This window comes from Scophthalmus maximus, chromosome 14, assembly GCF_022379125.1.
Source record: "Scophthalmus maximus strain ysfricsl-2021 chromosome 14, ASM2237912v1, whole genome shotgun sequence".
In the NCBI taxonomy this organism is placed as follows: domain Eukaryota; kingdom Metazoa; phylum Chordata; class Actinopteri; order Pleuronectiformes; family Scophthalmidae; genus Scophthalmus; species Scophthalmus maximus.
Genome location: NC_061528.1, coordinates 8,465,353 through 8,487,500, shown reverse-complemented (window position 1 = coordinate 8,487,500; position 22,148 = coordinate 8,465,353). Strand labels below are relative to the sequence as shown.

The 22,148-nt window shown below is 43.6% G+C and overlaps 1 protein-coding gene and 1 long non-coding RNA gene across 4 annotated transcripts; one reads left to right on the top strand and one right to left on the bottom strand.

Moving 5' to 3' along the window:
• Nucleotides 1-320: 320 nt before the first annotated feature.
• LOC118320618 (follistatin-related protein 1) lies at nucleotides 321-21,875 on the top strand. Its single transcript, XM_035651607.1, has 11 exons — nucleotides 321-482; nucleotides 629-685; nucleotides 13,399-13,500; nucleotides 13,963-14,092; nucleotides 15,353-15,385; nucleotides 15,789-15,919; nucleotides 16,875-16,993; nucleotides 17,394-17,506; nucleotides 18,210-18,320; nucleotides 18,441-18,535; nucleotides 20,396-21,875. Exons 2-11 carry the CDS (start codon nucleotides 629-631, stop codon nucleotides 20,435-20,437), a joined length of 933 nt encoding a protein of 310 aa, XP_035507500.1. The 5' UTR covers nucleotides 321-482; the 3' UTR covers nucleotides 20,438-21,875.
• LOC118320619 lies at nucleotides 9,098-12,967 on the bottom strand. 3 transcript variants are annotated; one of them, XR_004796366.2, is made up of 4 exons: nucleotides 12,889-12,967; nucleotides 12,368-12,476; nucleotides 12,083-12,207; nucleotides 9,098-10,371 (listed from the first exon to the last, which is right to left on the bottom strand). It is a non-coding gene; the product is annotated as an uncharacterized LOC118320619 (long non-coding RNA). The 3 variants fall into 3 exon arrangements; XR_004796367.2 differs by having other exon boundaries at nucleotides 12,764-12,961; XR_007032096.1 differs by having other exon boundaries at nucleotides 12,099-12,207; nucleotides 12,764-12,961.
• Nucleotides 21,876-22,148: the final 273 nt, after the last annotated feature.

Below are 22,148 nucleotides of genomic sequence, written 5' to 3'. Positions count from 1 at the left end.
TGATAAATAATAATCATAATAATAATGGCGAATACGATTACTGGAGGCAGGCCAAATGATCTTGTGTCAGAGTGGATGCTGGTGCGGTATCCAGGGCAACAACACCGGGCAGCATTTCTTGGAAAAATGAATTGGGAAAAAACATCTAGTAATGGATGAAGGTAATTTTTTAGCAGCCTGTGATGGCACACACACACACACACACACACACTTTCCCTGGTCCCTCCCCCTCCTCTACTCCTCTCTGTAAACGTCCTCGGAGGACTCCAGACGTTTTCATTGGCCGCGGCGGTGAGAGAGGAGGGAGGAGGAGGAGGAGGAGGAGGAGGGGATGCTGACGGACTGGCACGAATTCCTCAGCGCTCCTCAAATTTCTTGAAATCGCGGACCTCCTTGCTCGACTCCCGTCCCGACGAACATCCAGAGCAGCTCCCACCCTCCGAGCAGAATTTGGGGAATTCTTTGACACAAAGAAAGAAAAGGTAACGTAGAACGCGGAAAGTGCGATTTCCCACAAGTTTGTTTGTGTCAACCGATTGAGGAACCGGCGTGGAAGCGGATGGAGATGTTCGCTCCGTCGTTACTGAATCTCACTTTGTCTCTTTCGTTTCTTTTCTCCCCGGTCCAGATGTTGCGAGGTGGCGCCGTGCTCCTGCTGCTGTCCGTGGCCCTCTGTAGCGCCGAGGTCAGTTTTCTGCTCAAAAACATTGTGGCTGTTGACAATTTGGCACCAAACCTTTTTGCCTCACTTTCCTACTCAAACGCGGCGCCGTGCGTCTGGAGTTACATTACGCACAGCGCGCAGCGGCTGTTTTTGTTGTTTTTTGTTGTTGTTGACAAAGCTAAGAACCAGCTCGAACACATCTGGAATCAGTCAGTCCATCATCCGACTCAACGCGGTGCCGTTACAGCTGAGTTTCCAGGACTGGTCCTGGTCCGTATGGCTTGTCAGGGCATTCATCTTCTCTAGGAGAAGCAATTATGCCATTATTGTTGGCACGCCACACAATTATGAGCTTCATTATGAGACAATAAAGCTCTCAGCTCGACGAAATTGCCAGTGGGAGAGTTCTGTTTCCACAGGGACCTCATGCTCATTCCTGAAGAAAAAAAAATCATTGCACATTTGAGGCACTGGATGTAGGCATGTGTGTACATATTTTGTTGTTTGCAGGCTTAAACCCAACACTTGCATCCTGCTGGACCACACACACCCACCCACCCACACACACACACACACACACACACACACACACACACACACACACACACACGCACACAGAAATAGTCCTCCTGGTCTCAGTTTTGTTTTGTTTTTGTGGAGTTGAGGACTTAACGGCACAGCAAGAGTGACAAAGGGGTGACTGATGGACAGCTGTGAAAAGAAAAAGAAGGGAGGGATAGTGTTTGTATCCCACAAGCCCCTCTCTCGCCTCGGGGTTCGGCGGCCCTGGTCGTCGACAGTGTGGCATGCTTCGGTGCAAAGCGCGCCGCCAACTGCGTGGCAGCTGTCCTCTAATCGCCTGCAAACACAAACATATATAGTGTGGGGTGGTCAGTCCGTGAGGGAGCGTGTGTGTTTGCCTGTGTACTCAGGGGTGGTGAGAATACTCACCTTATGGGTGTCGCACTGCATCACTAAGTAGTCCGGCCTCTGAGTACACACTGAGATAATGTGCTGTTAGATCAGCTGGATCTCTTGATGGTGTTGCAGGGATGACCCACTGAAACACAAAGAGACAATAAATAAAGTCTCAGCACTTCAGCGCAGCGATGGTTTGACATGTTGGGGAATTTGTTCATTCGCTGTGTGTGTGCGGCCTGAATGAGAAGATCGATACCAGTCTCATGAATGTAAAACAATCCAAAAAGTACAGCCATCGGCCAGTGAGATCAGCTCAGCATCAAGACTGGAAACTGGGTGAACAGACGCCAGAGTGCCGTCGCTCTTTTCATTATCTCAGTCAGCGTTTTGCCTCAAAATGTCCCGCAAGAAGCAGAAGGACAAGCACAGCAGCTGGTGTTTGATGGTCCTGACCTCACCGGACACAGCTGTTGAACACCTGGCTTCGTGTTGACTCCTCTGTTGACCCGCACAACAGTTCCACACTGAGGACATAAACAGGGAACTGACTGCCTTTCATTTTTTTCTTCTTTCCAGATTTGCCGTAGCCTAATTAGAGGATAGCTTTTTCAAACACTTAAACTGTTACGGTAGCTCCGTCTATCTTTACAGCTTCACGCAGATGGCCTTTAGCGTCTCAACTGCCCCGGCATCACTCTCAGCCTGACATGCAAGGCCCCCCCCCCCAGTCAGCTGACCTCACACTGCTGGCCCTACCGATGCTGGCTGGACAATGTGCTGTTGTGTGCATCTTTATTGGATTCGTGGCCGTGATCTGCTAGGTATGGCATGGTGAATACGCAGCGCAGAGCCGAGTCTGCTGAGTGTACCCATGGAGTTAATGGGGAGGCATTAGGACGGCATCTATTCTCCAAAGGTAATTATCCTGATAATATATGTCCTGTTGGCTGTCAGGGCTGGGAAGTGGCATACCAGCGAGCTGTCTAAAGGAGGTCAACAAGTTGGCGCAAAGCCCCTCGCAGGAGTGGATCTGATGAGGCTGTTTTTTTCATTTTCTGGTATGCGTGTACGCGCATTAAAATCTGGACGCGGACTCCTGATTTATTATGAAGCAGAATGCCTGTGTGCTCCCTGAGGCGAGAAATTGCAGTGCTTGAAGATAAGCAACTCGGAGATGTAGTGTGGCAGGGGTGTGCCGGGGTCAAGACTTTGTGGAACACCCTTGTGTGTGTGTGTGTGTGTGTGTGTGTGTGTGCGCAGGCTGGCAACGAGATATGCATCTTGTGAACAAAATGTCAGATGTTTTTTGCACTCTGCTCGATATGCAGAGGAGGCCGAGATGCAGGCACAGTGAAAAGTCATGAGAGTTTGCAGCCTCAGAGGACATATGCACACGCACTCGCATATAAACAAAGAGAGAATGGTGTTTATCTCTGTTTTCGTAGCGTGCAGTGTTTACTCTATTATCCTGCGTCATCTGCAGCGACAGGGTGGAATTACACGGTGGTTAAATTAGTTATCGCCACCAGCTCTCATCTCTGCTGAGACAGTGCCAGACTTGAGAGGATAAAGGACACGGGCTGCAAATGAGAAGATGCCGTTGGCTCTCTCGTCGAGGCCTTAGATGTGCAGCAGACCCCGATTGAGTCGCCGCCACGCAGGCGACCCGTCGCGTCGCCATGTTGATTCCCGTTCCCTCTCATCCAAGGTGGGCTAAAAATATCTGCCCAGGTGGAGGGAACATGAGCGTGAGGGGGGACGACGCTGTGTCCTCTGTCTGTATCAGCCTGCTCTAATTACTGTAGCTCACCCTCCAGTCATGGATCCTGCGCACGGATTGCACAGGGTGGTGGGATAGAGTGATGTAAAAAAAAAACAGAGAAGACGTGGAGCCACAGTCATGCAATTATAGCAGGGGAGACTGGGGTTGAGGTAAGACTTGGCTTGGAGAGGGTGCGCTGTGTTTCATGTCCCTGCAGTGTGTTTTCTTCACTCGTGGCTTTGCTTAAAAGGAGTCCTCATTTAGCTTTCCAGCTGTACTGGTATCTTATCATTACCGGCACCCTGCACTTGAAGGCACTACACACATAAATTAACACGCGCGCACGCACACACACAAGTGACGAAGAGAAGTACTAAACTCTACTCGGAGGGTATTTTGCGAGTGAGAGATAATTAATATGTGCCGACATGCACACTTGAAGTTTGGGGGTTGAAAACATCTGGATAGCCTGGCTGAACTGAGTTCTCTCAGGCTGTCCATAAATGCTATTAAGCTTTCGTTTAAAAACGAAAACAATTAAAGTCCAGACGAGCGATTTTGCACCGCATCGGAAGTCATCTCCGTTCATACCAAGTGTCAACCCACCGTGAAGTCATCCACTGGTTTGTGAATTGCTGCTTTGAAGCCTTGAGTTCAGCATTTCGTCCATCTTGGTTATTTGAAATCAGAAGTAACCATATTTAGAGACAAGAAGTGACCTGCACCCACGGGACGTCATCAAAGCCCCATTGCATACTGTGCTTTATCGTCTATTCGACTCTAAATGGGACCATAATTTAGAAAAATGTCACGCTGTATTGAAGAAGACTTGAAACTGTTGATTGACAACACAAACTCCTTGGGAAAATGTATACTGATGTTATAAATCAAGTGAGAAGTATAGGGTCATTTTCTCTTGGACTTCCAAACAGGTTTTAGGCACTTCCGCATTGGCTTCACTTTCAGGACCCGGAGTCTATATGTCCATTTTTATATCCAGTCTGTGGTCCATATTAACACACCTGAAAACGCATATCACGTGATTATTCGTGTACACTGGGAATGTGCATGCAGGTGTACTCTACAGTCAGATGTTTAGAAAATACTAATTCAGAGAAACAGCAATGGTGAAAAGTTAGAGCAGGCATTTCTTTTCCCTGGACCGACGACGAGGTGTAACGGTGACTGAGAGTGTGTGTTTAAAATGCTTTGCCTGCACCTCTGGAAGTCGAGTAATGACTGATGATAGGGGAATGCGGCTGACAGGCGCAAAACGTAGCAGCAGTGATGCTTTTTAAAGCTAAGACGTAGTTTTACTGAATGCAGGTTGTGAAGGGCCAAAAATCCCCCATTGTTCTCCTCCTTCCTGCTCACTGTCGGAGGCGATGAATCAACGTCATTAGTGTGTGTTGGGGGAAAAATGGTTTGAATTCCAAGGAAAAGGTCAATTTACTTTTGTCAAAGTGACCTTAATGTATCACAGAGTCTTCTGACGAGGTTAACTGACAGGGAGAGTTTACGCCACCCGTCCACCAGAGATCGTCCTGTGTCCAGCCGCCTGTGTCGAGGATGCACCTTGAGATCAGCTCGTGCATGTGTAATGCAGTTTGCTGAGGTGTACAAGAGGTCACGGTGGGTTGAGTGATTAACTGGCAACAAATGTGCCCTGTGGTCGGCATTATAAAATCCTTCTACTGTTAAGCGGAAGGCCTCGACGGCATCTGTATCTTTGAAGTCGCTCATTTGTTATTGCTGTAAATCTAAAGTAGGTCATGTAACAAATTTTCGTAAACAAAGTGCAACAAAAATGTATTTTATATTTAGCGCGGAGCACCAGTGTGTTGTATTATCCACCCAGCAGTGCGGGCAATAGAACAGATTTTATTTCCTCTTTTTTTTACAGGATTAAAACAACTTGGCTGCACTCGATCTACAGTTTCAAATTGTGAGCGTTTCAGTGATGCTGGCCGTCTATTCAGTCAGAGCTAAAACAATTAGCTGATTAGTCAGTTCACCGAAATATGATCAGCAACTATTTTGCTTTTTAGCTCAAATGCCGAACACGTACTTGTTTCAGCCTCTGTTTCGTTCGGATTTGCTGCTTCTGTTGGTCCTATGTGATATTTGAATATACATGTGTTCCTCCCTTTGGTGTCACAGCATCAATTCTTCATGCCAACATTTCTTTGAGACGCTGCTTCACGTTGACATGTCTGCATCACACCATTTCTGCAGATTTGACGTCTGCACATTGTTGCTGCCAATCGTCCATTCTCCCACATCTTAAAGTCTTTCTAACTGGATTCAGATCTAGTGACTGGGGACTTCAATGAACGAATCAATTAAACCAGTTTGAGACCACTTATGCTTTGTGACATGGTGCATTTCCATTGTGTCTATAAAGGGATTCATTCACGTGGTCAGCAGCAATACTGGGATAAGCTGCATTTGGTGTGAAGGGTATTGAGTATTGCCCACACCATTATACCAACACCAACAGCATGGACTGTTGACACAAGGCAGGTTGCATCCATGGATTCATTCTGTTCACACCAAAGCCTGACTCTTAACATCTATGTGTTTAATCAGAGCAGACTGTGTTTTTCCAGTCTTCAACTGTCAACTTCATAAGCCTGTGTGTTCCCTATAAAACACGTTGCACTGATTTGTGTGGGACGTTGGCCGTTGTGTGTCTCAAATATGTATGTCCTCATGGGACTTATTTCTTATTTTATCTGACCAGCAGTCAAAGCGTATTCAAGTTATTGTTATATAGGACAAAGAAAAGCAGGAAGTCTGGAGAAGCTGGAAATAGTATATTATAGTATATATAATAGCATATTTCGAGTTTTTGCCTGAAAAATTGCTGAAAGTGATTATCATTATTTATCATTGAATAATAAGTAATCTTTCTAGCTTTGATCTAACCCTGACTTATTTCATACTGTTTCTCTGTGAACTGTGAGGAGCACTTGTGCTTATCAAATTAAGTGCGTGTATCACCACAGTAACCTACTGTATCTAGAGACGATCACAGTTGTGGAAACTTGCATGTGAGTACTGTAGTTCAACATATTTTAAAGTTGGCTGGGGTCACATCCTGCTCTCTGTAAATGGGTCTTTTCCTTCGACAAACACGCTCCAGCCGTTTGCCCCAATACTGGCCTCAAAGAGGGAACAGAGAAGAGGGCAGGGAATCTAGACGCTCCCCTGGCCTGAGCTCAGAACGGGCCCTCCCTCCCTCCTTTCCTTCTCTTCCTCCCTCCTCTCCCCTCTGGCAGAGGAAGAATGCCCGGAACAAAGCAGGGGTGGGAGACAGGAGAGAGAAAGTTAGCAAAGGACAAATTTAAGGGGCAACATCAAGGTCATGGGGTCAAGAGGCAGAGGCAGAAGGAGAGAAATCTTCGGTTGGATGGGAGACAAAAATACAGGAAAGGAAAGAGGAATGTAGAGCAGAGGATTGGACGGATAGACGTGGGACAAATCTTCCGTGGGATTGACGTGGGTCAGGTGGTGGGGGACAGGGGACAGCTTTGTCCCAGGCTGTGCGACAACAGGGTGAACAGGGGAGGGGAGGCCGGGGGTGGTGCTGTGTTCATAGCATTTAATGTTGTCTGGTGACGTTTTAACTGCGAACAGATGTGGCTCCGCTCAGACCCTGGCTTTTATTTCCTGCTTTTCTTTCGTCTCATTCTCCCTCTCTCTTACTTTCTCTGTTTTTCTCTCTCTTCCTCCCTCTGTCCTTTTCTGTTTAGTCTTTTTTCATGTCATTCGGCTTCTTCTGTCTTTCTTCCCCTTTGTTTTTTGTCTTCTTGTCCCCTTCTTAGGGTGTTGTTGCTACATTTCAGCTCTCCGAGGAGGCCGGTGGGTGTAAAATAAGAGGCTGCAGACCGGGGTGACATCATCCCGTCTGTTGGTGCATTCCTTTCGCACTGAATAAGACACAGGGAGAGGAGGAACAGGGGGTTCAGTGTTAACTGGTCGTTAACCAGGGTCCCCTTGTTTTCCGCAGGTTTTAATTTCAGTCCTGTTTGCGACCAACCGATGAGCCCTCGACACAGCGCCCATACCTTTTTATAACACACTCAAATGAGTCTTACTTTGGCCTCATTATTCCAAGGACACATCCTGCCAGTTCCACTATCAGCTCGCTGTCGTATAAATCCATGGAAAAACCAACCAGGCGTTTCGGCTCTAAGGAAGCACGTCAGGAGATTGTGTTCTCTTTTTGGGTGGGGTGGGGGCTGAATGTGTGTAGTGCGTTACTGTACGTCTGATCTCTAGAGGCTGTCGAGCACAGAAGAAATGAGACTGAACCTGATTTGATATGTATGAAGAAGACACAGTTGAATCGATTTGGAAAGAAGGAAAAAGACGAGAGGGTTAGAATAACGGAAGGAACTTGAATTATTGAGGGCAAACAGCCACATCTTTCTGTAATGACTCAAAACTGGAGCTGATGACGGTCTGTGTGATGTTTCTCCCCCGGTGCTGTGTATCCCGCCACGAGCTCACATTGTTGGAGGAAACTGGATCATAGTTAACTCGCAGTGTATGTGGAGTAAGAGTGGTTCTTATTCCTCTTTGGCTGGGCTCCACTTCTCCTCTGCTGAGGCTGGGCCGTTACAGTTGGTGCCCCCCCGCCCCGTCCTCTTCGCTCCTGGCATGGAGTCCACATTTAATGATGCTGAAGAGTGTTGGACAATCTAGGGCCGGAGAGACAACGCGCTGGAGAGGGAATTGCAGGAGAAGGGGGAGAGCGGGGCTGACTCTGTGGCCTAGATACTGAGAACATTTTGGCTCAAGACGAACTCTGTTGGACCCCGGCTGAGGCACACACAGCTCAGGAATGTAACCCCCCCCTCCTCCTCCCCTCCAACCTTCTCATTCTCTTGATTCTGCCTCTTGTGTCTCTTCCAGTATTTCACCCCACTGTCATTAAAACGTACTTGTAAAACACGGGCTTGCACCTCAAGGTTGTGGAGGTGAGTGTGCCTTGCTGTGTGTGCATTTGTCTCGGTTGCGGTGGTCCAACTAAATGATGCAAGGGAAGGAGTCACTGTAGGTAGGACACAAGCATCATCAGTGTTGTTTTGCTCTACAGGGAAAACAGAAAAATGTCTTTCCCTCTAGCGGTTCCATGCGATATTATTGTTGCCTCACTGTCGTAAAAGCTGCTGTAGCAAGACGCCGGTAAGGAGTGCGTCTTGTGTGCTCCGTTTCTTTCTAACTGTCAGATAAGCTTCTTGATGCCTACATTTTCCTCTGGATTAATAAAGTATTTATCTGCTACATTTCGTTGTTCAGCTCTTTGGGTTGTTGTACAGACAGAAGGCATGTCCGGTGCTCGTGGTGTCCCAACAGTTGTAAAGACGACCAGGTTTCAGTATTGTCATTCAGAATCAGTTTGAGTTGAAATCTTTCTGATTCTAAATGTCAACTACAAACTGTAAATGGAGACAGATTGATGCCTTCAGGCACCAGCTGGGAGCTTCAATGCCTGCCTTGACTTGACTTCTTCATCTGTTCATGTCTGCATCGCTGTTATAGCCCCCAAATGATTTTGAAATAAAGTGTCTTTGATGAATAACCCTGGGCTTTGAGGGTGGGGTCTGTTGCCAGCGGATTTTTCTAACTCTCATAATCATCCTTTACTCTTTGTTTTGGCAGTTTTTTTATGCAGTCATAAAAAATTAAAACACAATTAACCGCCTTCAGATTGTCATTTTTTAGTCAGATTTATAGTCTTTTGCTGCGACAAATTCGAGGGAGGAGAAGGTTTGAGAATAACACTCAGAGCCTTTTTTCTTGGGTTGCACAAACAGTAGATGTATGCTGGCGACTAGAATGAATTGAAATATCATCGTCCATCTCCTTCCACCCTCCTGGGATATATTGTCTTTCAAGTTGTCAAATATCACAATATTTTATTCATGAAAACACACACCAGGCTCACTGTCCCTTAGGGGAAGGGGGAACAAAAATATTTTTACTGTGAGCTTAGACACATCTAATAAACCCAACACAAAAACCTATAAATCCTATATGAAATTTATCACATTCGGTTCTTGATGAAACTGTTGTAGGGATGTCGATGCAGCTCAACCTGAACCACCTTTCACCTTTTTGCCTCCACAATGTGCATAACGCTGAATCAACAGCCCTCGAACACAGTCTGAAGAAAAGCTCAATATGTAAAAGAATTGCTGCGGGGTTCTTGTATTGGACTGGATTAAATGGAGCTTGTTATGCCAGATACACTAATTGAGCTGATCTTGCTGCATTCATTCATATTGCTCCATAACTCATTAACAGAATTCATTTTTTAATTGCCTTTTCAAGCAATTACTATTATCTTGTTTGTTATGTGGACATAGCCATGGCAGGGTGTTTACCATGTGCTAATCGATGTTTTCCACGCTAATGATGGGCAGAGTGCATTGTGGGTATGGATCCACGGTGGTCATGTGGTGACACCCACAGTAGAGAATAATTGATTGGTCTGCTAGAATCAATGGAGCATCGCCCACATGCACTCACAAACACACAAATGCACAAAACTTAAAATATGCACTTAGCAGATAGGCTCCAGGAAAAGCAGAAAGACATTCATATGGATGTTGTCATGTGTTTTTATGAGTCTCTGAAGTGTGCGCTGATTTGTCCCCGCTCGACTGTAATGAATGTGGTTAATGCTACGTTACGTTTTTAATTTCTTTCTTTTTAAATGAAGCAAGAATTCATTGACCTTTAATTCTATTCTACCTCCGCATGGAGCCATTCAAACACGTGACAGGGGATATATTAATCTGTTAGTGAACCCATCCCTGCCTCTTCTCAGCTACCTGTTCCTCACTTTATTGTCATTTTTCCATTTCAGTAAAAGGCTTCTTCCTCTTCAAGGCCTCTTCCTCCTCTTATTCTTCCTTCTCGCTGCTCATCTCAGTTTTTATTTTTTCCCCCTCCGTCGTCTGGTCTCAGTTCACTGGCACACGCCTTGCAGCCGTAAAAGGGCATGGTGGCACTGGGAATAAGATGACAAGATGGAGAGAATTACAGCACCGCACAAATTAAAGCACACACTAGACCTGAGCTGTGAGGATGGAAATGATGCACAGTGGTTTGTGAGAAAAGTTCACTTAAATGCTGTAATCTTTAAATAACTTTAACATCCTGACAAAAAGCCTGAAACGGGGGGAGGGGGGCCAGGAAAATGAGGCGTATTTTTCAATGTGTGTTCGTGCAGTCAGTAATATGCTTGAGGCAGCTTTTTTTGTGAAAGGCTCTGATAAATCTATTAGGATTCGCCAGTCACTTATCAGAGCTCTGGCTCGTGGGATTGGTTTCAGATGGAGAGGAGGAAAATGAGGCAGCATTCGTGGCTGCAATGTAAAAATTGATGTCATTAAAGTAGGACACACACACAGCGGGGTGTGTTTGGTTGTGTTTGTGCTGAGTTTGTACTTTTCTAATCACTGCTCTGTTGGTGATTGGGTTGATAAGTGTGTTAACATGCACTGCATCTCAGCGATGGGCTTCTGGAGAATCAATGTGCTCCATGTGTTTGAGCATGTCAACTTTATGTTTTTATGTTTCTGACACCTGTTAGTTGTTATACTCCTGAGGTGTTGATAGATGGATTTAGTTCGTTTTTGACGAAGCCATGTTTCCAGTCCTTATGCTAAACTAAGATAAGCTAAATTAATCCTCTGCTGGTTTTCAGCATCGCATTCGCTTTCTGGACCTGGTGACTACGTCCATTTTTATATCTAGTCTATGTTCGGACACAGCAGTGTGAGGTACAGATACAGATGATCAGAGACCTGGATAATGTCACACTCAGGGATGAATATCGAGCCGTCTCTTTATTGCGTGAATGTAAATGCTGCACGCTGAATTATGATCAAACCCCATGTGAGTGTTCTCAGTGATGGTACATGTGATGGTGCATTTCTTCCCGGTCCCCTTCATAGTAACAATAAAAGCCCCAGGCTAAAGACAGACATGATTTACGATCTCATAAGGTGGACGGGCCACAGCTCTGATACTCAGCCTCTCCTCTCTGTCATCTTGAGGGTTGTTTCGCTCACATTACAGTCACTTTGTCGGCTGTTTCCTACGGTCTTGTGTTGTATTGCTGTGTCAATCACAAATATCTGAACAACGCGCTCTCCTGTGTTTTCATTACGGGACCCGGTTCCGTTTGCCTCATTTGACTGACACTTCTGTGATCCTGTCACAGGAGCCTGTACATGTTCTCACCATGGCAACAATCCACTGTAAAAAGAAAAAAAGAAAAAGAAAATCAGCTGCCTCTGTATTCATTAGGTACAATGTCAGGGATCCTCTGCTGGTTGTACTCGAAGAGAGATATGGACAGACAGAGCTCTTCATCTAAACCAGAAACATGGAAGGAGCCCATCCATTATTCAGGTTCTCATTGGAGATTCCTACAGGTTTCAACAAGCCACTCTAGCCCATCTGTGTCTAACAAACTGGATTGTATAACACGCTCAAGGCCACAGGGATCGCTTTGAAGATTTTCCATGACCTCAACTTTGGAGTGCAAATTTGTCTGTGCGCGCGCGTGTGTCATTAGAAACAGAAACCTTCAATCCCTCTCCTCTCACCAGTTCTGAGTCAAAGCTTCTATACCCTGATGCTTGCATGTGACTACCACCCTTCGCTTGTGAGAGCTCAGTCACGTGAATCCACCTTCATTTTAACCTACATACCAGACCCTGGACTCACAAATTGGCACAGCAGCTTGGAGGCTAAATCACGTGCCGTCGTACGAACAGGGGCCAACTTTCTGCCTCCCTCTTACAGGAAACAGCAGCTTAGGGAGGAGGAGGGGAGTCTGGAAAAACAGGGAGGAGAAAAAGATTTCGCAGGGTATGGGAATGGGCCCAAAGGAAAACACAGCTCAGACTCCAGATGTGGAATCACCCTGTACACACATACACACACACACACACACAAATACACACAGACGAAGTCACACATATACAAAGGCTCACAGAAAAGGAGGCGGTAATGACGGCTATATAACCGCTCTCGGAGCTCCGCTTGGCGTTTTGTGATTGGTTGGTTCGTTGCTCCAGTGAACTCATTCTTTGGCAAGATCCTCTACAGCAAACAAGTGAAAGATAAAGAAACACAAGCGTGAAAATGTCAACAAGCGGAAATGAGACTGACTAAATGGACTTGAAAAAATGAAACACTAGAGACATGAGAATGAAAGTAACACGTTTCTTTAAGATGAAGATTTGGCTTTCATGTAGAAAGGAACTATTCTGATTGCCAGGTGCACACACACACACACACACCGACTCACACACTGACAGACAGACAGACAGACACACGCACACTGCGTACGGTTATTATCATTCAAGGTTTTTAATGTGCAGCATTACCTTGTCTAAGGAAGAGTGGAGTATGGTCAGCTGTCACTGCTTTAGCTGAGTATGGCCATCGTTGACATGGCTCTTAGAGACCTCAATAAAAGTGTGTACACCAAAATATGAATAAGCCCACTCACCTAGAAACTGGTCATTGTGGTCATTGTGCGTGAGTCAGAATCATGCCCCCAAAGTTTTTAGCCATTTAAAGTCAACAAGTTGCTGGATGTAGTGGAAATTCATGGTGTAGCACCATCTAGTGGGAAAGAATTTATGTCAAACAGAATTTCAGATTTAGGGTCATGCCAAATGTTAAATTGTGTCCATAAAAGTTTTCTCAAGCTTTTCAGTTCAGGAGTTATGAACAAAACCTTAGTTAAAAAAATTAAATAATAAGTTAATCATGTCAGGAAACAATATATGTCTATGACATGTAGGATGAAATTTGATCACATGGAGTTTAATGTGAAAGTGTCATTTTTGAGATCCATATGCAAATGTGTGATTGTTATGTGTTGTGAAATGTGATGCGCACCATCACTTAATGCTTTCAAATGGTCATTGATATTAGTGCAGCAGTGCCGCCCTGTGTGTGAAACCAGTAGAAACAAACGTTATTTCTTAGAACATGTGTTTTTCTTTTCTCGCAGGAGCTGCAGAGCAAAAGCAAAGTGTGCGCCAATGTGTTCTGTGGGGCCGGCAGAGAGTGTGCCGTCAATGAGAAGGGGGAGCCCAGCTGTCTGTGTATAGAGGTGAGTGTCAGGTGTATGTCCATGCAGGTCAGCAGAGCCCAGGGTGCAGTCATTGTGTAGTCCTCAACTGGATCTCCATGCACCGACAGGGGTTTTCTGTGTGATAATTTGAATATAATTTCGAAATATGCGCCTTGTAAATTAGGCGTCAACATAATTATAAATCTCAATTTTTATGTAGAGAACATCAGGCAACAGAGCAGGACACTTCATTAGGCCGAGGGGATATTGGACTTTAGTAGTTCATATTTTCATATTCCCCAAGGGAATCGCAATTGATCAAATAGCCACACAACAGTTGTCGCATTAAAAAAAAATCTCCTGGGCAACTTCGTCTGCCCTTTTTTGTTAAATTGAACTGTGTGATAAGTGGTGGCACAGGACATGGGGCAATAAGATAATGGGAAAATTGGAACGTTTTTTGAGATTCATTTTGCTTTACTCTTCTCTCTCTCTTTGCAGACCTGTAAGCCCCACAAGAGTTCAGTGTGTGGCAGCAATGCCAAGACCTACAGGAATCACTGTGAGCTCCACAGAGACGCTTGTCTGACCGGCTTGAAGATCCAGGTGGCCCACGATGGACACTGCCAGGGTACAGTTACCAGCACACGGGACAAAACTGTATCATACAAATCTTCCTCAGTAACTCATATTTGGCCAGTGGTCATGAAAATGCAGATGCTAAAATGTCCTCTTTTTTTTAAAACACTTGAAGGATTTTAAAGCAAACTTAAAAGTTTGGTTATCTTTGTAATGATAATGTCAGCAAGGTCACTTTTATCATCTCAGCAGATTGCACCTGTAAGTGTGGTAAAGGCCATAATAATGTTATCATTAATGAATAAATATGTTCTTATTAGGGGCCGTAAAGTGTTTTCATAGTCAGGAGTAGAGTGCACGACAAAAAAGATTCCTAGAAACTGTATTCTTCCAATTTTACAAAACATGACTTTTCTTTTCTTTTCGTGTCCTTTGAAAAAACAAAAAGAAACGATGATCATTGTATCCGCCTTTGGACGGACGAGGCAAATACTGAAAACACTTTTCACCCTCTTTTATGTTTATGTTTTTTATATTCTGATTTTGAATCTTCACTGAAATGGGGTGATTCAGCCATATAGACACAACTGACTATTCTATTGGTTGACCCATATGGGTGTTGCTAATTAAAATTATTTGCCTGCAAAGACTGGATTAATGTTACTAGAAGTGAAAAACAGTTGATTGACCTGTATTTATTTGGAGTGTAAAAAGGTCAGTGTAGACACCGACACCAAGGAATCAGATCTGTGCATCCATATTCCCAAGTTCTCTGTTATTAGGTGTCGGGGGTCAAGTGCAGCGTGGAAGCTCAAATATTTTACTTTAGCTTTAACGGACGGCATTGGCCTCATCTGACAAATGGTGCAAGTGCTGATAACTGTGTGTAGTTAATTGAACTGATCTCGGACCTAGCCCGTATTCACCGAGCTGATATGTGTGAGGTGACCGGGTTGATAAGAAGCCATATAAGGCCACCGACATGTCACTGCACTGAACCCGAACGCGCCGCTACGTTCACTCTCCTGCCCTTGACCTATCTATTTATACATCTAATATTAGTGTCTTATCTCGACTGAACTTTCACTGCTCACACTTGTTGGTGTTGTCACTGTTAGTGTCCCAGCTGGTCTGAACATTGACCAGCGCTGTGGCAGAAAAAAAGGGTAGTTAAGGAAAATATCTCACACTCTCCTCTTTACAGACCTTTGGCCAAGTGCTCAGTAAGCTCCATTAATATGAATTAAGTTAACGCTGTTCGATTGATTTGCCTCTGATGTTAGATTCTTTCCCTGTTTTCAATCACCTTTAGAGAAGAAAACGGAGCAGGCAGCTGCCAGCCCAGGTGAGTTTGTGTTAGTGTGCATGTACTACATATATGACATTAATTAACTTTCTGAGGATTTAAATTGTTTACAAATTTTGTGAGATAAAAAAACAATCCAAATTGAATTAGTGTTTTTTACGGTGTTGTCTTTAACCACTTAAATTCAGGGATTTTTTTTTTTTTAATTCAGGCCATGGTTCACAGATGGGTTAATGCTAGGGCGTGGATATTAAGATTGGACAGTGTGTGTGTGTGACATAACTGTAATTTATGGCCTAATGGAAAGAACACAATGTACGTTGTAATACCGACGTGTTCACACATGGACAGGGGTCAGCGGTGAAACTGCTTGCAAGATAGATTTTATTCTTAGGATTATTTATTAATGCTATTGATGTATGGAAATGTCCCCACCCTGCAGTGGTATGCTATGCTGCTGACCGCAATGAACTGAGGAGCCGTGTGATCCAGTGGCTGCAGACGGAGATTGTTCCGGATGGCTGGTTCGCCAAGGGATCTAACTTCTCCGACATCCTGCTCAAATACTTCAAGGTGGGCTCCTTTTCCCTGCAGAGGTGCAGTAACCCAAAATGGACCCTGGTCTCTAGTAGTGCACACCGTTGCTCCTACACACCATTCATTTTCGACAAATACCCTGACATACTGTATTTATCCATGTGGGCCTCTTCAAACCAAAGGGACCCTTAAAGCTGACTCAGACTGTGTCTAATCATTCTTGTGACAGACCGTTGAAGCATGTCAGCTGATGGTTATAATATCAGTTTAATGAGGATCCCCACCCTGCAGAGGAGGGCCCCTGCCACGTTATGAGCGGACATGAATGACAATAAAAGCAGAAGAGCAGGCTCAGTAGACAGAAATAAAATGCCCCGTTCTTGTAAGAGCTCCAGAAAGAAGGGTGAGCACAGAGATGTAAAAGATGTACAGTCAAATTGAGCTGCAAGTTATGTTCCTTAAACCACAAATAGTCTGATATTTCTTATGGACATTAAAATTCAACTAAAACAACTGTGAAAATATTACAAAACAAGCACTAGCTGTAAGTGAAACCATAACTTGAGGTGCTCATGCCAAATTTAAATCATTTTACATTGGCGTTACGGGATGATTGTCATGGCAACCGGCGTGCCCTTGATAAGCTTTGTGGCAGTGACTGCAAATTAGCTGGCTGACCTGTCTATAGTGTACTGCATGCTCTATACCTATAGAATCTTACGGAAATATTCCTGTTGGTGTGAAGGCACCTGATTGAGGCAAACTCATTCTTCTGCAGCTCATGTCTGAAAACAGCTTATAAGGAACACCACTGATTTCCTTCAATGTAATATTTGTTGTACAGATGTGCACATGACACGAACCAATGAAAGTATAGTGTGGCCACTTGATAGTGTAATGTTTGCATCGGACAGTGGAGTTCATTATCTTTATTTTAGTCTTAATGTTTATACTCTACATTAATGTGAAATGTTCCTCCATGTGTCTGCAGTCTTACGACAACGGCGACTCCCAGCTGGACTCCTCAGAGCTCCTCAAATTCATCCAGCACAATGAGTCGGTGGTGGAGTTGCAGTCTTACGCCGACCAGGAGAGCAACAAGCTGCTCAGGTTGGGGGGTTTGCATGCTTACATGAGTGTGAATGAAGGGGGAGGGTGGAGAAGTAAAAAAACAACAACTACTGTTTGCATTCCTCTGCGTCTAATCAGTGTTTCACTTCCCCACCAACTATGTGAACATTCTCTTCTGTGGTATTGTTTGTACAGATAGACCCATATCTTTGTCCTGAGATGCTATTTTGAGGCACACGGTGTCATTGAACCCTATCTGGGCCAATGCAAACTTAACCGAAGGCCTCCAGTGGGAGCCAACGCTGTGCTCTGTGAAATACAATTTTTTTTATGAAAGATACTATTTTTCAAGAGCTTAATTTTTTATTTTGTGTTTTGTTCTGATTATATGGAGATGCTGATGTTTATGCTTGTGTGTGCGCGTGTGCCTGCTTCACAGGAGCCTGTGTGTTGATGCCCTGATCGAGCTTTCTGATGACAACGCAGACTGGAAGCTGAGCTTTGATGAATTCCTTAACTGTCTGAAACCCGGCTTCAATCCACCAGAGAAGAGTGAGCCTGACGAGATATTATCTGTACTTTGACGTACTGCAACATAAAGTTAGATACAGTTCAAGGATGCATTGACATACGCTTAGTCAGGCGGTCCTGGCGTCCGGTGAAACTGTGGAAATGAGCCTCAAATTATGACTCCCGTCTGAGCAGTTTGAGACACAGTCACAGCTTTGCGGTGGTCACTTCAGTCTGCTCAGGTGTCTGACTTGACCTGGATGCAGAGGCACAGAGAAAACTAACATTCACTACAGGGCTCTGAACCCTGGAGACTCACAGGCATGGATACACAGACACTGTGGGACAACAACTACTTCATCAACCTGCTTAACCTAACCCTAACTTAATCGTAATCAACCCTTAACCTAGCCATAACCACTGACCTATAAATCATCATCAAAGATTTGGCTATGAGGATGTTTTTTGGAAACGTTGGTTAAAAATTGTTTCTCCCACACACATACCTTGCCGTGACTGTTGGCAGATTTGCTGACTTTTCCTTAGTAGGTCAAAACAAGTCAGCAAACATGCCATGTGACTTTAAAAATTAAGCTGCTGGATAAATGATGTGGCATTTTTAAATGCTGACATAAATCTGGGTCGTGGATTTTGGTTTATGCAGCTAACTGTTGCTGTTTTCATTCTGCTGCGGTTTGTTATCTGTGATCTTGGGCTGAGTAGTTTGTCATGTGTCTTTCTGCAGAATGTGCCCTGGAGGATGAGACATATGAGGACGGTGCCGAGACCCAGGTGGAGTGTAACCGCTGTGTGTGTGCATGCGGCAACTGGGTCTGCACTGCTATGACCTGCACTGGTAAGTTAGAGTGCTGGAGATCCTTTTCATGCTATTTATTAATTTGATCATTTGAATCAACTCACACATCAAGACAAATATCCCATGAGAATTTCTGACCATTTCTTGTCACCTTTCCAGACAAAATGGCGACCGTGGATGATTCCACAGATGCCGGGGCTGAGATGACTGAGGAGGAGTGGAACCTCCGTGTGGCTGAGCTCAACAAGCACCAGGTCTGTCTTTGCAATCTGGGAATAATTAAAACATTTTAAAAAGTTCGATCTATATTAATAATAAAATCTATATTAAGAAAATAAATCAGATATGCATCCCCGAATTTCTCTAAAGGAAACGACAAATGCTCTGGGCACAGTCACAACATTTCAAAGCTCCATTATTCATAGGATTCTATTTAGTTATATGATCTTTCAAATATCACTGGGATGAACTATGACCCATGTGTCTGCCTACTTACTTACTTATTTGCTAAATGTTTCTGGACAAATGGCATTTGCATCAAACTGCCCAGCCAGCACAATACAATTCACATTGGAATTGGTAGGTGTACATTTTTATGTGACCAAGCTCAGTGAGTATCAGCAGCTTTATGCCTCTTGGGATGAAAAGTGAAACAGCAACAACAAATCAAAAGCTGTGTACAGAAATGTTTTCTGAATTGGATCAATAAAACAATAGAATTGCTTTGGATATAAAGTTATGGCTCGAAAAAAAGCAACAAAATGATCACCAATATTTCCCTTTTTATTATCCCCCTGGGCATATAAACCCCCGAGAGGATATAGTGATCATTGCATCGATCCGTCCAATTGCAATCTTTATCATTTCCAGAGCAGAACTCAAAAAAACATTTGAAATGTTTTCATTTAATTTGAGTTTTCCTTCAAATTGTATTTTATTCTGCATTTCCATAGTAATGAGTTTGACTTGGCCAAATTGACAGTAGGCTCTTAACTCAAGAGAAATATAAGACACAGCATTGTGCTTACAGGGTATGGATATGAAGGGATTAAGTTGTTATCACTGCCACTGAATTACTGGATCACTCAATACTCAACACCTGAATATCTCATCTCCTGATGACTCTTGTTTTTATACATTGTAGAAGGGTATGGATGTCTCAAGATTTCATGTGGATGGTCAATAAAAATCAAATTATACATATATAAACATTTTATGAAATGGATAAGCTGCTAAGATAAATTATATAGTTAAAACTGACTAACAAGCGACCTACTGCACATTTAAAGGGGAATTCACGGATTGTACAAAGTCAGTTTATGTGTCTTGGGGAGTATTACTGCATATTAAAAAAAAATGTTGGACGCCCTTTTGCTTTGCAAAGTCTGATGAATTGCCTCAAATGATGAAATTTAATTAAAGTGTAAACTGATGCTGAAGAATTCAAGTTTGAAGTATTAGGATGTAGCTAATGTAGTCTACATTAGCCAACACTGGCATAGACGAGAATCTCTCACTAGAATCTCTAAACTGAATCGCTATAGTGGCTGAGTTGCTCGTTTTGACAATAAGAAAGTTGCACAGAATAAAAAAAGAAGATACTTTGTTCTGCTGCTTTGGTTTTCATCCCTGTATAGTTTTTGCTCGCAGACAACTGCAATTGTCCAACAGGACAATATAGCACAGCCTCTTCTGTGGTTCTGGATCCTCTCTTGCCCAAGAATTAAGTTCTGGAACATAGTTTGAAACCCTCTCCAGAAAAATCGGCATTTTGTAAAACATAAACATTCTGTGTGGGTGTGTGTGTGTGTGTGTGTGTGTGTGTGTGTGTGTGTGTGTGTGTGTGTGTGTGTGTGTGTGTGTGTGTGTGTGTGTGTGTGTGTGTGTGTGTGTGTGTGTGTGTGTGTGTGTGTTTGTGTGAGGCTCACAAGGTAGCATAGTGCTCTGGCTTGAGGCCATGGCTGAGTCAGCAAGGTCATGTACTCTGTACTCCAGAAGGTCGGCATATAATGCCACTGTTCACATTCTCTCTTGAGAATATCATTATTTATTTAGAATTGAATTATACAATATATCTAATCTGGCTGTCAACTTTTCTCATTATTTTAATACAGGAAACAGTCGAGAAGATGAAGGGCAGCACAAAGGAAGCCTAAATGAGGACGCAAATGAAGAAGAGGATGTGCGCCGTCACCCTTCTTCCATACTTGATTTACCTTGTGGCCGTGTTTCATTGTTTAACTGACATTTTCCATGTTTCTCTGCTATGTTAATTATACATTTTTACATAATTTTTTAGTGTTTGTGATGTTGTTTGTTAGATGCAGGGGCTATCAAAGAGTATAGGATTCCCTTGTGTTCAGTACTGTCATGTTTGATTGTGTTACTGTGCCCCTACACTAGCCCCGGGCTATTTTTACTACAATCCTTATATTTTTACAGTTATTCTTAAACAAATCTGTCAAGTTGTCACTGTTTTTGGAATGTTGGAGTCACTTTTTGAGAAGGTGGTGTGGGTAGGAACACGAGGAATCCCCTGGAATTGAGGGAGCAGCTGGTGAATGGAGAGAGCGCACTTCTGGACAGCTGGTGCCGCGTGTTTCTCAACCCCCTCAAAGGCTTTACGGTCAGGAGGTTGGTTGAAGAACCGCAGATAAGAGGGTAAAGCTACTAGTGATTTTGATTTTGTTGCCATTTAGAACTGCCACAGTAGGCCACTACTTGACCAATGCACTTCTCTTTCTTTCTCTCTAGCTTCCCTATAGGCTGTAGTTTATCACAAGCCTGAAATTTGTTTGTATCTTAGTGCTGAATTGATATTTTTTTCTGCAAAAAAAGTTTGCTTCTATGTACAGTATGTTATTGACCAGAGTTGGAACTCATCTGGCTCCCATATTATGCTCAGGCAAGTCTCTCTGGTGCTCATCAGTTAAACGTTTTTGTTTTTTTCTGCGGCCCAACATTCAGGGTGACGCAGAAAAAACGCACCCAGGTGAGACCTGGTCTGAATATAGCATGGTGAAAACTGAAACCAAAGTCACGATGACATGTTTGAATGATGTACAAAACTCTCCGGGTAAAACAATACTTTGGACCCAGCAACAACACTATACCTGTGCTTTCAAAATCAGCAGGACTAGCCTCACTGTAAACTAAAGTAGCTTAGACGCATCATGACTTGGTGCATATAAAGTGCTTGTGTGTGTGTGTGTGTGTGTGCGCGTGTGTGATTGTGTGTGTGTGTGTGTGTGTGCTAGTGAAATGTGATGCTGAGAGTAGTTTAATTTGTTAAACGTTTTTATTTGTTAAAATCCTGTATCTGAATTTGGAGGATTGACAATAAAAACCAGTGCCTTAGACCTGCAAACAGCATAGGTCTCTATACCTTTGCCTGCACAAAGGCTATTAAGCCACTTGGCAGAGCAAGACAGCTGGAATTTAGCAGTAAAACTAGTGCTTTGTGACACTATCCCAGATACATGGCTGTGTGAAAGTTGCATTACAAGGTTCAAGCTTAAACCTCTATATTCCACTAAAAGTGCAGAGACCGAAAGGAATATGTATGTATGCCAATAAAGCCCATACACCACAACGCATCTTTGTACACAGGTGTTTTTTTATCTGCCAATTTTTAAAGCATGCAGGAAGGAAAGAAAAACTTCCCCTCATTGGAATGATTAATTTGTTTGATTTATGAAGTCTTACAAGGTAGTAAGAGTAATACGAAGAACTACGAAGTATTACATAAATTATTATTATTGCAAATCAACGTCTCAGCTTAACTGTGTGTGTGTTTCCTATCCTAGTTTAATAAGACAGCTAAAAAAAAGCTCTTAAAGAATTACCTATATTTATTGCTTCATTATT